Source organism: Theropithecus gelada, chromosome 12 (assembly GCF_003255815.1).
Source record: "Theropithecus gelada isolate Dixy chromosome 12, Tgel_1.0, whole genome shotgun sequence".
Taxonomy (NCBI): domain Eukaryota; kingdom Metazoa; phylum Chordata; class Mammalia; order Primates; family Cercopithecidae; genus Theropithecus; species Theropithecus gelada.
This window is the reverse complement of record NC_037680.1, coordinates 78952457-78966642: the sequence shown is the minus strand read 5'-3', so window position 1 is coordinate 78966642 and position 14186 is coordinate 78952457. Positions and strand designations below refer to the sequence as shown.

Below are 14186 nucleotides of genomic sequence, written 5' to 3'. Positions count from 1 at the left end.
TTTTAGCAGAGACGGGGTATCACCGTGTTAGCCAGGATGGTCTCGATCTCCTGACCTTGTGATCCGCCCGCCTCGGCCTCCCAAAGTGCTGGGATTACAGGCATGAGCCACTGCGCCTGGCCGTTTTACACAATATTTTAAATAATTTTGTGCATAAAACAAAGTTTTGACTGTGGCCTATCACATGTGGTCAGGTGTAGAGTTTTCCACTTGTGGATTCGTGTGGTAGCAAAAAAAGTTTTCGATTTTAGAGCATTTTGAATTTCAGATTAGAGACATTCAAGCTGCATCCACAAGGCAGTTCATCCATTCATCTGTTAAAAGGTATCTGGGGCCGGGCGCGGTGGCTCAAGCCTGTAATCCCAGCACTTTGGGAGGCCGAGACGGGCAGATCACAAGGTCAGGAGATCGAGACCATCCTGGCTAACACGGTGAAACCCCGTCTCTACTAAAAAATACAAAAAACTAGCCAGGCGAGGTGGCGGGCGCCTGTAGTCCCAGCTACTCGGGAGGCTGAGGCAGGAGAATGGCGTGAACCCGGGAGGCGAAGCTTGCAGTGAGCTGAAATCCGGCCACTGCACTCCAGCCCGGGCGACAGAGCGAGACTCCGTCTCAAAAAAAAAAAAAAAAAAAAAAAAAAGGTATCTGGGTTGTTTCCACTGTTTGGTTTTGTAAATAACACTGTTATGAACATTGGTGTACAAGGAACTCTGAGTTCTTGTTTTTAATTCTTTTGGGTATAAATCTAGGAAAGGACTTGCTGCTTGAACACATTTCTTTTTTTCTCTTTTTGGAGATAGAGTCTAACTCCATCACCCAGGATGGAGTGCAGTGGCGCAATCTCAGCTCACTGCAACCTCTGCTTTCTGGGTTCAAGTGATTCTCCTTCCTCATCCTCTTAAGTGGCTGGGACTATAGGCACACACCACCTCAACTGGCTACTATTTTGCATTTTTAGTGAAGACAGGGTTTCGCCATGTTAGCCAGGCTGCTCTCGAACTCCTGAGCGCAGGCAATTCACCTGTCTTGGCCTCCCAAAGTGCTAGGATTACAGGTGTGAGCCACTGCGCCCAGCTGAATACTTTTTTGTTTTTTTGAGACAGAGTGCTGCTCATGTTGTCCAGGCTAGAGTGAAATTGTGTGATCTCAGCCGACTGCAACTGCCAACTGTCGGGTTCAAGTGATTCTCCTCCCTCAGCCTCCTGAGTAGCTGGAATTACAGGTGCCTACCATCATGCTCAGCTAATTTTTGTATTTTTTTACTAAAGATTAGGTTTTACCATGTTGGCCAGGTCTCAAACTCCCGACCTCAGATGATCCACCTGCCTTGGCCTCCCAAAGTGTTGCGATTATAGGCGTGAGCCAAGGCCAAATGCATTTCTAAAACAGAAATATGATTAAGATTTTGAGGTTTTTTTTTTTTTTGTGAGATGGAGATTTGCTCTTGTTGCCCAGGCTGGAGTGCAATGACGCTGTCTCGACTCACTACAACCTCTGCCTCCAGGGTTCAAGTGATTCTCCTGCCTCAGTCTCCCAAATAGCTGGGACTACAGGCATGCACCACCAAGTCTGGTTAATTTTGTACTTTTAGTAGAGACGGGACTTCTCCATGTTGGTCAGGCTGGTCTCGAACTCCTGACCTCAGGTGATCCTCCCGCCTCAGCCTCCCAAAGTGCTGGGATTACAGGCATGAGCCACTGTGCCTGGCAGCTTTTCAGCTTTCTAAAAATCATTTAATGACACAGCAGAACATACAACTACAAAGATTCCACTTATGTTTTTAACATTTTCATGGAAAAACAGAAATGAATTAATTAACGTAATGTTAACTCTGTGATTCATATAATCTCCAAATAGTCAACCTCTGCCTCCTGGGTTCAAGCGATTATCCTGCCTCAGCCTCCTGAGTAGCTGGGATTACAGGTGCACACCACCATGCACATTTAATTTTTTTGTATTTTTAGTAGAGACAGGGTTTTGCCATGTTGGCCAGGCTGGTCTTGAACTCCTGACTTCAGGTGATTTGCCCACCTCGGCTTTCCAAAGTGCTGGGATTAAAGGCGTGAGCCACGGCACCTGGCCTCCTTTCTCTTTCTCAACAGATAGAATCATAAAAGATACAGTTTCAACAGTATGAAAACGCATGAAGGACAGAGCAACAAATCAGACTTTGCATGTACTATACTTACAAATTGCCTGAACAATCATTGTGTCTACTTTATCAGCGCTAAATTTCAATCTATATCGAGACAGGCTGGGAAAAAAGGGGAAAATAAATTAGTAAGATAGCATCTAGGGAAAGCATTTAAATTAACACCTTAAAGTTTTTTTTTTTTTTACACTCAAATCAGCCTGTAGTCAGAGCTATAATTGGTTTTTCTAAGAAGAAAAATCAGCTAAGTAGAAATGCACCATGCAAGATGAGAAAATACACACTTAAAAAAACACAAAAAACTATGTATACTGCTACCACCTGTATTTCTGTAACATGAATGAGTTTATGTATGAGTGACAAATAGAATAAGCTGTGTAATACAAAAGTCATATTGGACTGGACATGGTGGCTCACGCCTGTAATCCCAGCACTTTGGGAGGCCAAGGTGGGCAGACCACCTGTTAGGAGTTCGAGACCAACCTGGCCAACATGGCGAAACCATGTCTCTACTAAAAATACAAAAATTAGCCAGGTATGATGGGGCATGCCTGAATCTCAGCTACTGTGGAGGCTGAGGCAGGAGAATCGCTTGAACCGGGGAGGCAGAGGTGGCAGTGAGCTGAGATCGCGTGCTACTGTACTCCAGCCAGGGCAACACAGCCAAGACTCCGTCTCAAAAACAAGCCATATTGGTTCATGCAATCTTTTATAGAACATATTAAGCTTTATACTACCAGTTAAGAACTTTGCTGGGCACGGTGACTCACACCTATAATCCCAGCACTTTGGGAGGCAGAGGCGGGTGGATCACGAGCTCAGGAGATTGAGACAATCCTGGCTAACACGGTGAAACCCCGTCTCTACTAAAAATACAAAAAAATTAACCGGGCATGGTGGCGAGCACCTGTAGTCCCAGCTACTTGGGAGACTAAGGCAGGAGAATGGCGTGAACCCGGGAGGAGGAGTTTGCAGTGAGCCGAGATTGCACCACTGCACTCCAGCCTGGGCAACAGAGGGAGACTCCGTCTCAAAAAAAAAAAAAAAAAGAATTTTGCAGCACTCTTAACATCTGAAAACAGAAAACTGTGGAGTAACAATATTGTTTGTATATAAATGTTTTTCATCTCAGCACAATTAACATTTTGGGCCTAATTCCTTGTTGTAGGGGCTGCTCTGTGCATTATAGGACCTTTAGCAGTATCCCTAACTTTTATCCACTAGATGTTCGTGGCAGACCCCACCCCACCTCCAATTGTGACAACCAAAAATGTCTATGGACATTGGCAAACGCCCACTGAGGGGACATCTGATTGCCCTCGATAGAGAACCACTGCTATACACAATGCAGATTTACCCAAGTTTGGATTTGTGACTCAGTTTCACCATTTGTTCTCTCTTAGAAATGCTTATTACAAAGCTCTCCCTGACCTTTGTGCATTTTCAGTCTTAACTAACTTAGCAGCTTCAACCCTTTCAATCTATGCCCACCTTTTAATTTTAAAATAGACTTTTTTTTTTTTTTTTAAATAGACCTTTTTTAATTGTAGTTTTTTTTTGTTTTTTTTGTTTTTTTTTTTTAAGACGGAGTCTTGCTCTGTCACCCAGGCTGGAGTGCAGTGGCGCAATCTCGGCTCACCGCAAGCTCCACCTCCTGGGTTCATGCCATTCTCCTGCCTTGGCCTCCTGAGTAGCTGGGACTATAGGCACCTGCCACCGCGCCCAGTTAATTATTCATATTTTTAGTAGAGACGGGGTTTCACCATGGTCTCGATCTCCTAACCTCGTGATCCACCCAGCTCGGCCTCCCAAAGTGCTGGGATTACAGGCGTGAGCCACTGCACCCAGCCTGCAGTGTTTCTTTAATATGAACTTAAGATGTCTTTTGGACTGTGGTAATAATTTTATTAGGATTACTATTTGATAGTACTGATTACAAAATTGCATAGGTTTTGAGCAACTACCTACCATTACTTTCTTCACAACCCTGTTAACTGTAGTGCAATTCCAGAGTATTATGCTTTTCATGAACAGATATATCACAACATAACAATAATGCCTATTCTAAGGGACTTCTAATTAAATATGATAGGGTTAAGATGCAATTAAAAATAGGGACATGGCTGGGCATGGTGGCTCACACCTGTAGCAGCGGCACTTTGGGAGGCTGAGGCAGGTGGATCACTTGAGCCTAGCAGTTCCAGCCTGGGCAGCATGGCAAAATCCCGTCTCTACAAAAAGTTAAAAAACCAGCGACGGATGGTGGCACGCACCTGTAGTCCCAGCTACTTGGGAGGCTGAGGTGGCACTGTTTGATCCCAGGATGTCAAGGCTGCAGCGAGGCAAGATTGCACCGCTGCACCCTAGCCTGAACAACACAGTGAGACCCTGTCTCCAAAAAAAAAAAAAAAAAGAGGCCAGTCGTGGTGGCTGAAGCCTATAATCCCAGTGCTTTGGAAGGTTGAGGCGGGTGGATCATTTGAGGTCAGGAGTTCAAGATCAGCCAGGCCAACAAGGTGAAAGCCCGTCTCTACTAAAAATACAAAAATTAGCTGGGTGGTAGTGTTGCACGCTTGTAATCCTGGCTACTCGGAAGCTGAGGCAAGAAAATCACTTGAGCCTGGGAGGCAGGGGCTGCAGTAAGCTGAGATCACGCCGCTACACTCCAATCTGGGTGACAGAGTAAGACTCTGTCTCAAACAAAACAAAACAAAACAAAACAAAAAGAGACACATGAGGTCTTGCTATGTTGTCCCAGGCTAGTCTCAAACTCCTGGTCTCCCAGAGTTGGGATTACAGGGGTGAGCCACTGCACCTAGTCCTCTTTGCCTCATTAAATATCAGAGTAAAACAATCAAAACACAAATACACACCTACCCCATAAGACCATAGCAGATGACAGAATTTGGGGAAATATTAAGTAGATGGAGGAGTGGCATGACTTAGCAGAGATAAAAGAAGGAAAGCCCAAGAAATAGGGGATCCAAGATCAGAGAAGTAGAGAATTCCTTTGATGAGGTTTTGAGGTTTTCAGAATCCAGACAATGGAGCCAGACTGCCTGGGTTCAAACCCTGGCTTTACCACTTACTAGCTGTACTGACCTTGGGCATCAGTTTCATCTATAAATGAGGATAGTACTATAATCGTCTTCATAAGGTTCTGATGAGGTTCAAATGAACATTTGTAATATTCTTAGAACAATGCTATGTTAAGTGCTTATCAAATAAAAGTAAGTTGACTTTATTTTCCAGTAATTCTCACCTGTGAGCCAATCCAAGACACATAGCTGCCATTTCACGTGGTTCTACCCCAGGGATTAATCCATCCATTTGTGAACGAATTCCTCTCATAAGTTCATTAACAACAGGACTATGGATACAACTGAGATTCAGCTTTTCCTACGAGAACAAGAACATCTATATTAAATAAAGAAAAGGAAGACTTACCTGTAGTTATTATTATTTTTTGAGACAGTGTATCGCTCTGTCACCCAGGCTGGAGTGCAGTGGCACAATCTTGGCTCACCACAACCTCCACCTTCTGGGTTCAAGTGATTCTCCTATGTCAGCTTCCCGAGTAGCTGGGATTATTACAAGAATGAACCACCATGCCCAGCTAATTTTGTATTTTTAGTAGAGACGGGGTTTCACCATGTTGGCCAGGCTGGTCCTGACCTCAAGTGATCCGCCTGCTTCAGCTTCCCAAAGTGCTGGGATTACAGTAATGAGCCACCGTGCCCAGCCTGAAATTATTTCTTAAATATTAAAGTGGCACTGACTTAAATATATGCATTTCTCAGCTGGACAAGAAGTATAATTTCTAGTGTGTTTGTAGATTACTTGAGTGTATCATTGGTGGAAGTAAAAACTGATACAAGCTTCCAGAAGGCAGCTTGGTTATGTAAGATAAAAGCTATAAAAACATTAATATAATTTGAGCAAGTAGTTGGTTTAAGGGAATCTTTTACTACCTGTTACTTAACTTTCTTTTTAAATTACAGGTTATGCTGGGCGCAGTGGCTCACGCCTGTAATCCCAGCACTTTGGGAGGCCGAGGTAGGCGGATCACAAGGTCAACAGATCAAGACCATCTTGGCCAACATGGTGAAACGCTGTCTCTACTAAAAATACAAAAATTAGCTGGGCATGGTGGCAGGTGCCTATAGTCCCAGCTACTCGGGAGGCTGAGGCAAGAGAATCTCTTGAACCCAGGAGGCGGAGGTTGCAGTGAGCCAAGATTGTGCCACTGCACTTCAGCCTGGCAACAGAGTGAGACTCTGCCTTAAAAAAAAAAATTACAGGTTGGACATGGTGGCTCATACCTGTAATCCTAGCAATTTGGGAGGCCAGGGCATAGTGGCGGGTATCTGTAATCTCAGCTACTGGGAAGGCTAAGGCAGGGGAATCCCCTGAACCCAGGAGGCAGAGGTTGCAGTGAGCTGAGATTGTGCCACTGCATTCCAGCTAGGGCGACAGAGCGAGACTCTGTCTCAAATAAATAAAATAAAACAATTAGCCGGCATGGTGGCACGTGCCTGTAGTCCCAGCTACTGAAGAGGGAGGATTGCTTGAGAACGGGAGGTCAAGTCTGCGGTGAGCTGTGAGACTGCGCCACTGCCTGCGCTCCAGCCCTGACTTTCGAACTGTTCTTTTTCTTTTTCTTTTTTTTTTTTTGAGACGGAGTCTTGCTGTTGCCCAGGCTGGAGTGCAGCAGCGTGATCTCGGCTGACTGCAAGCTCTGCCTCCTGGGTTCATGCCATTCTCCTGCCTCAGCCTCCCAAGTAGCTGGGACTACAGGCGCCTGCCACCATGCCCAGCTACTTTTTTGTATTTTTAGTAGAGATGGGGTTTCACCGTGTTAGCCAGGATGGTCTCGATCTCCTGATTTCGTGATCCTCCTACCTCGGCCTCCCAAAGTGCTGGGATTACAGGTGTGAGCCAATGCGACCGGCCCAAATTGTTCTGCTTTCTGCATTTGGGAGGCTATTTTCCTAGTCTTTCTATCCACTCTCACATTTTATTTCATCTTCAGCAATACACCCCTACTAAAGTTTTCTAATAAACACATTTCTAAAAAATATAAGGACCCCATTTTTGTTGAAAAAAGAAAAATGTGGCTAGACAAAAATATGGCATAATATACATAGAATGTTAACATTATATATGGGTAGCAGATTTGTTAAAGACAATTTTTATCATTTTTTGTTCTTCTATATCTTCTACAACAAATAGGTATTGCTTATTTGCTTGGTTCAGCAGATGTTAGGGGAAATCCATTATCATGCAGCTTAGAGAAAAGAGAAAAAAAAGTATTAAGAACTTATGATAAGCAACTTATTACAAAGGCTAGGCTTTGTAGTTGGTATGCTGTGAGATCTGACTAGCAGGCATGACCAAAAAAATCATTACTTTACCTTTATGACCCCTCCTAGTTTAGCATCAGCTACTGCCAGCGGTTCATGGGCTTCTTTTACTATTTTCTTCAGAACTTTCTTCAGCTGCTTATTGATTTTGCCCTCCATCAGAGCTGTGAATGCTTTTCAGGAAAAAGAAAAACAAAAGCATTAACTCTCAAATTTTTAACTTTGAGACCTTGTCCTATTTGACATTTAAAAAAACAAAATAGACCTTTCAAAGGGCTTGAATTTAATGTTACTTCTGAAATGAAACGATACATGTTTTATAAGTTACAAATTTCACAATTTCATTTGATCTTCCCACCCTCATTTTTGCTACAGAGTCAGGGGTAAAATCAGGTACAGAGTTTCTTCCCTCTCACAAGAATCTTCTCATGAACTCAAGAGAGAATCATGAAATCTTAGAAACAATCTTTTTGGGAAGACAAAATAGATTCACTTTCCTTTGTCATTTCAAATAGACCGTCCTGAAATACCCTAAAATCACATCAAAACTAGTAAAAATGAGTGTAATCATTTTCAAAATTCTGCCACAACATAAGCGTGTTTGAGTGAAAGCCTTACCTTTGCTGTATCTCTGCTTGTACACCTCCAGCAATGTAAAACTTTGTAGCAAAGGCTACCTATTCTATTTTGAGACCGCTGGTATTTCTGGGAAGTTCTAAATCGGCTACTTTATAATACTCATCCTTCCTTAGACCTTTATTCCCATTTTCTGGACCCACATGAACTAATACCTCTTCGGATATTTATCTGACATTTGACTGAGGTAAAAGTATGCTTGGGTTTACCCAGGCATGGTGGCATGTACCACCAGCCTGGCCAACATGACGAAACCCTCTCTTTACCAAAAATACAAAAATTAGCTGGCCCTGGTGGCTCATGCCTGTAATCCTAGTTATTCGGGAGGCTGAGGTAGAAGAATCACTTGAACCCAGAAGGTGGAGGTTGCAGTGATATCGTGACATTGCACTCCAGCCTGGGAGACAAGAGCAAAACTCCATCTCAAAAAAAGAAAAAAAAAAGAAGAATGCTTGGAAGGAAGGAAGGAAGTCAACAATTTCCAAGGTAAGGCAGTTTGCACTTAATAAGTAAGGTCTTGCTCTTCCCTCCAGATTGTATATCCATTTGAATTATGATCAAATGGATAATCCCAGCACTTTGGGAGGCTAAGGTGAGCAGATCACGACGTCAGGAGATGAGACCATCCTAGGCAACATGGTGAAACCCCGTCTCTACTACTAAAAATACAAAAATTAGGTGGGCATGGTGGCATGCACCTGTAATCCCAGCTACACGGGAGGCAGAGATTGCAGTGAGCTGGGATTGCACCACTGCACTCCAGCCAAGGATCAGTCTCAAAAAAAAAAAAAGACTTGCAAGTTGAAAACACAATCAAGAATAAAAATAAACCATTTCATGTAAATAGTATATATGAATGTCTGAAACCAATACAACTTCAATGTCATACCCCAACAGACCCAATTTCTTTCTTTTTTTTTTAGATGGAGTCTCGCTCTGCCACCCAGGCTGGAGTACAGTGGTGCGATCTCAGCTCACTGCAAACTCCGCCTCCCGGGTTCATGCCATTCTGCCTCAGCCTCCCGAGTAGCTGGGACTACAGGCACCCACCACCACGCCTGGCTACGTTTTTGTATTTTTTTTTTCTTTTTAGTAGAGACGGGGTTTCACTGTTAGCCAGGACGGTCTCGATCTCCTGACCTCGTGATCCACCCGCCTTGGCCTCCCAAAGTGCTGGGATTACAGGAGTGAGCCACCGCGCCCGGCCCAGACCCTATTTCTTTATTTAAAAAAAAAAAAAACAAACTGATGGCCAGGAACACTTGCTCGTGCTTGTAATCCCAGCACTTTGGGAGGCCAAGGCAGGTGGGTCACCTGAGGTCAGGAGTTCAAGACCAGCCTGGCCAACAGGCGAAACCCCGTCTCTACTAAAAAATATAAAAATTAGCTGGATATGGTGGTACCACCTGTAATCCCTGCTACTTAGGAGGCTGAACCCAGCCTCCTGGGAGAATTGCTTGATCTTAGGAGGTGGAGACTGCAGTAAGCCAAGATCGTGCTACTGCACTCCAGCCTGGGTGACATAAAGAACAAGACTCTGTCTCCAAAAAGAAAAATTTGAGAGGGGGTCTCGCTATACTGCCAAGGCTGATCTCAAATTCCTGCCCATCTTAGCCCCTCAAAATGTCGGGATTACAGGCGTTAGCCACTGCGCCTGGTCTCATCAAACTCTAAGGCTATGAGGTTTAAAATGTACACTGTGACATTAACAGTCATTTAGCTGTAGTTCTGTCATGTCAAAACTGCCTCGTAACAGGCAGTGAGAAGTGAATTCTCAAAAAAGGATTCTGCTCTCTTAATTAGCTGATGTTCATTTAACTTTCTGGTGAAAACAGATAGGAAAAGGCACTGTAAATGTTTCTATGACAGCACTGCTGACAAAATTCACTATTTTCATTCATTTTCCCCAAAGTATTTATTTATAAACCTTATATAGGAATTTGACAATACAGAACAGTCTCTGCCCTCATGGAGCTTAGACTGGGAGGGGAGGGGGGAGTCTGACTTTAAATTCTCAACTACTATGGCATTTTGTCCATTTACTGTACATTACTTAATTTTACGTTATTTTTCAGACAGAGTCTTGCTCTGTTGCCCAGGCTGGAGGGCAGTGGCGCAATCCTGGCTCACTGCTACCTCCGCCTCCTGGGTTCAAGTGATTCTCCTGCCTCAGCATCCCGAGTAGCTGAGACTATAGGTGTCTGCCACCACACCTAGCTAATTTTTGTAATTTTAGTAGAGACGAGGTTTCACCATGTTGGCCAGGCTGATCTCGAACTCCTGACCTCAGGTGATCCACCTGTCTCGGCCTCCCAAAGTGCTGGGATTACAGGCGTGAGCCACTGTGCCTAGCCTTATTGTACATTACTTTAAATAATACAAAGAAGCTAGGTAAAGGAATCTAGAAATACTGCTCAAATTTCAAGTTTTATCATCTGTAACATAGAGATGATGGTTATCTTCCTCACAGGATTCAAGAATTAAATAACAATTATGAAATCATAAACATAAATTTGACAATCAGTATGTGCTCAATATATTAGGTATTAATAGTAAAAACCTGCTTGTTTGGGCAAAAGCTTGGCTTGTCCATTTAATACAGTTTAATAAGGACTGGCCAGAAATATCCCAAGCAGATTAAAGATCATATGCAAAAAAGAATTCAGAAGACACTCCTTGAGATCAGGACTGCAGCACACTACATCTCCACTAGGAACTGTTCATATCCCAGTGTGTGTCAACAACACCCCCTAGAGTTGGAATACAGGTAACACAATCTTGCTTGGAATTTTACCAAATTTTTACCCATACTTACAAGCTGTGATGAACAGGCTATCTTTTAAAAAATTCTCCCAGTTAATATTACCACAGTTGTTCTTTATGGCTGTATATAACTCTAATTACTGAAGGGTTGGTGAAGCTGGAGAACTATGTTTATAAAACAAAGAAACTGGCCCTATGGGTCTTCCTTCAGTTTACCCCTCTGCCAAGGTTAGGGTGGTCTGTTATGTTCCAGAATGTTTAGTTGGATTCCCAATTTTTGAACAAAAACTGTACCTTTCTCCTGTGGTTATTTAACACAATTTTTTGCATCTGTCATATTCTTGCCCAGCTTTAAGCCATATTCTTCCTCACAGTCCTTCATTTTCAAACTACACTGCCAAAGAGTTGGCTGATTTGTGATAGAGAATTTAGGCAGTTGAAAATTCAATGATTTGGGCTTTATATCTGCTCTTCCTGTTTTCCCCAACACTTAAAAAAACAAAACTGTAAGACCTACCGCAGTCAATTATAGTAAATAAACCCTACCACTCTGTTGTCCCATGATGAAATCTAGTTGAAGAGTATGAGTCATCCATTCTTCTAAATCTTTTAAAAATAACACCTCTGGGCCGGGCACAGTGGCTCACGCCTGTAATCCCAGCACTTTGGGAGGCCGAGACGGGCGGATCACAAGGTCAGGAGATCGAGACCATCCTGGCTAACACGGTGAAACCCCGTCTCTACTAAAAGTACAAAAAACTAGCCGGGCGAGGTGGCGGGTGCCTGTAGTCCCAGCTACTCGGGAGGCTGAGGCAGGAGAATGGCGTAAACCCAGGAGGCGGAGCTTGTAGTGAGCCGAGTTCGCGCCACTGCACTCCAGCCTGGGCGACAGAGCAAAGACTCCGTCTCAAAAAAAAAAAAAAAAAAAAAAACCTCTGTCAGTTTCCGGATAAATCTGAATATTGATATGCTTTTTTTGAACTAAAAATCTATAAGCCAAGAAGAGCTTTTTAAATTATTTTTTCAACTGTGAATCCTGGCTGCTCTCAAGATTACAACTCTACCCTTGATTTAAAATGAGGAGAGAGCTGTGTACTTGACCACATTACCTTGGTCCCTTGTAGAACACCTTTTACTGAATTGTGCTTCAGCATTATGTTGCTGGTTTCCACAGGGAGATCAACTTAACCACTTCTCACCTCTCCTCACACATGGGGAAAATCAGCCCTACGGTGAAAAAAGCTAACTCAATGTTGTCTCAGTGGTAGTGACGAATGAGTCAGATCACTTAAATTCAGTTCCAGTAAGAATGCATCATTGACAACATTGAATAAGGTTAACATAGGCAACTGAAGCAAACAACCTTTTAACAAGAAAAGCAAGCGGCTAAGACTTAATTTTTTCAAAAAAGCAACCTTCTGGTTTTTTACTTTACCTGCTAATGCTTCTGCTGTATCCTGAAATTTCTCAAAATGTTTTAGCTTTACTCTAGAATTTAAAAAAAGAGAGAGAAGCATGTTATTGGGGGTGGGGGACAGTGCACTGATTCAAAAGCCACATAACTTGGAAAGAAGTGCTTGACTGTTTCCAAAGCACACACAAATAAAACATGCCTATCATTGTGTGTCAGGGTGTGAAGTTAGATATTCTTCATAAAATTACTAGTTTTTCTAAATGTTAGACTAGTAATGCTTGGATTATTAAAAGAAAGTTGTAGGCTTTGAAGGAAACTTTGGCCAACTGTAAAGATGTTGAAGCTTTAATACAAACTCCTGTTGCATAAAGCCGTACAGAGATGACTTTATTATACAGCATAGAACTGACTCAAGAAAAAGTATGTGGGTCCCTTTTAAGAATCTCATGATATTCATTTGTCTATCCTGTACAAATGCCATTAAAAAAATAACTTATTGTCAGATCTCATTCTTGTTACATCCTACCCTTTATGTTTTTGAGACAGGGACTCCCTTCACTGTCACCCAGGCTGGAATACAATGGTGCAATCACAGCTCACCGCAGCCCTGACTTCCCGGGCTCAAAGGATCTTCCAGCCTCAGTCTCCCAAGTAGCTAGGACTATAGTGTGCACCACCACGCCCGGTTAATTTTTGTTTTTAGTAGAGTTCCCTATGTTGCCCAGGCTGGTCTTGAACTCCTGGGCTCAACTGATTCACCTGCCTTGGCCTCCCAAAATGCTGGAATTACAGAAGTGAGCCATCACGCCCGGCCTCAGGGCAGTATTTTATGCAGAAAGAAACATAATAGTTGATTCATTGTTGTCTCAGTGGTAGTGACGAATATTGAGTCAGATCACTTAGATTCAGTTCCAACAAGAATACATCATTGACAACAATGAATCAGATTAACCCAACAAAGCATATAACCCTTTAAGAAGGAAAACTAGTCTTCTATTTGCCTAAAACACAGTATCACCTTTTTTTTTTTTTTTTTGAGACAGGGTCTCACTCTGCCGCCCACACTGGAGTGCAGTGGCGCAATTTTGGCTCACTGCAACTTCCACCTCCCAGGCTCAAGGGATTTTCCTGCCTCAGCTTCCTCCGAGTACTTGGGATTACAGGCATGCGCCACCACGCCTGGCTAATTTTGTATTTTTAGGAGAGATGGGATTTCACCATGTTGGCCAGGCTGGTCTCGAGCTCCTGACCTCAAATGATCCACCCACCTGGGCCTCCCAAAGTACTAGGATTACAGATGTGAGCCACCGCGCCCAGCAACAGTGTCATCTTAAGCAAGGTTTTCTTACCTTGTAAAGGAACATGCTAGTGTGGTCCCTTAAATATACATAAAAATACGAAGATTTAGGCCGGATGCGGTGGCTCATGCCTGCAATCCCAGCACTTTGGGAGACCAAGGCTGGCGGATCACCTGAGGTCAGGAGTTTGAGACCTGCCTGACCAACATGGCAAAACTCTGTCTCTACTAAAAACACAAAAATTAGCTGGGCGTGGTGGTGAGCACCTGTAATCCCAACTACCTGGGGGGCTGAGGCAGAAGAATAGCTTGAACCCAGGAGGCAGAGGTTGCAGCGAGCAGAGATCGCGCCACTGCACTCCAGCCTGGGAGACAGAGCAAGACTGTCTCAAAAAACAAACAAACAAACAAAAAACAAAGATTTAAGATCTACACCAAGAATGAATCTTCCATGAAATTGTGATGAAGGAAAAAGAAGTTCATGCTAGTTTTGCTGTTGCACCTCAAAAAGCAGGTTACAACCCCTGTGTGTGGTAAGTGCTTAGTTAAGATAGAAAAGGT

General features: G+C 43.3%; 1 protein-coding gene and 2 non-coding genes across 3 annotated transcripts in view; all 3 read right to left on the bottom strand.

Annotated features, from left to right (window-relative positions):
- The window catches only part of NOP58 (NOP58 ribonucleoprotein), a 36069-nt gene that overhangs the window by 13713 nt on the left and 8170 nt on the right, over positions 1-14186 (bottom strand). Inside the window, exons 3-6 of the mRNA XM_025404927.1 lie at positions 12350-12402; positions 7567-7688; positions 5415-5551; positions 2190-2254 (exon numbers count right to left, since the gene is read on the bottom strand). Of these exons, the coding sequence (XP_025260712.1) occupies positions 2190-2254; positions 5415-5551; positions 7567-7688; positions 12350-12402 (377 nt within the window). The remainder of the gene's footprint in view (positions 1-2189; positions 2255-5414; positions 5552-7566; positions 7689-12349; positions 12403-14186) is intronic.
- On the bottom strand, positions 12161-12245 carry LOC112636821. Its single transcript, XR_003122294.1, has one exon. It is a non-coding gene; the product is annotated as a small nucleolar RNA SNORD70 (small nucleolar RNA).
- LOC112636820 lies at positions 13183-13270 on the bottom strand. Its single transcript, XR_003122293.1, has one exon. It is a non-coding gene; the product is annotated as a small nucleolar RNA SNORD70 (small nucleolar RNA).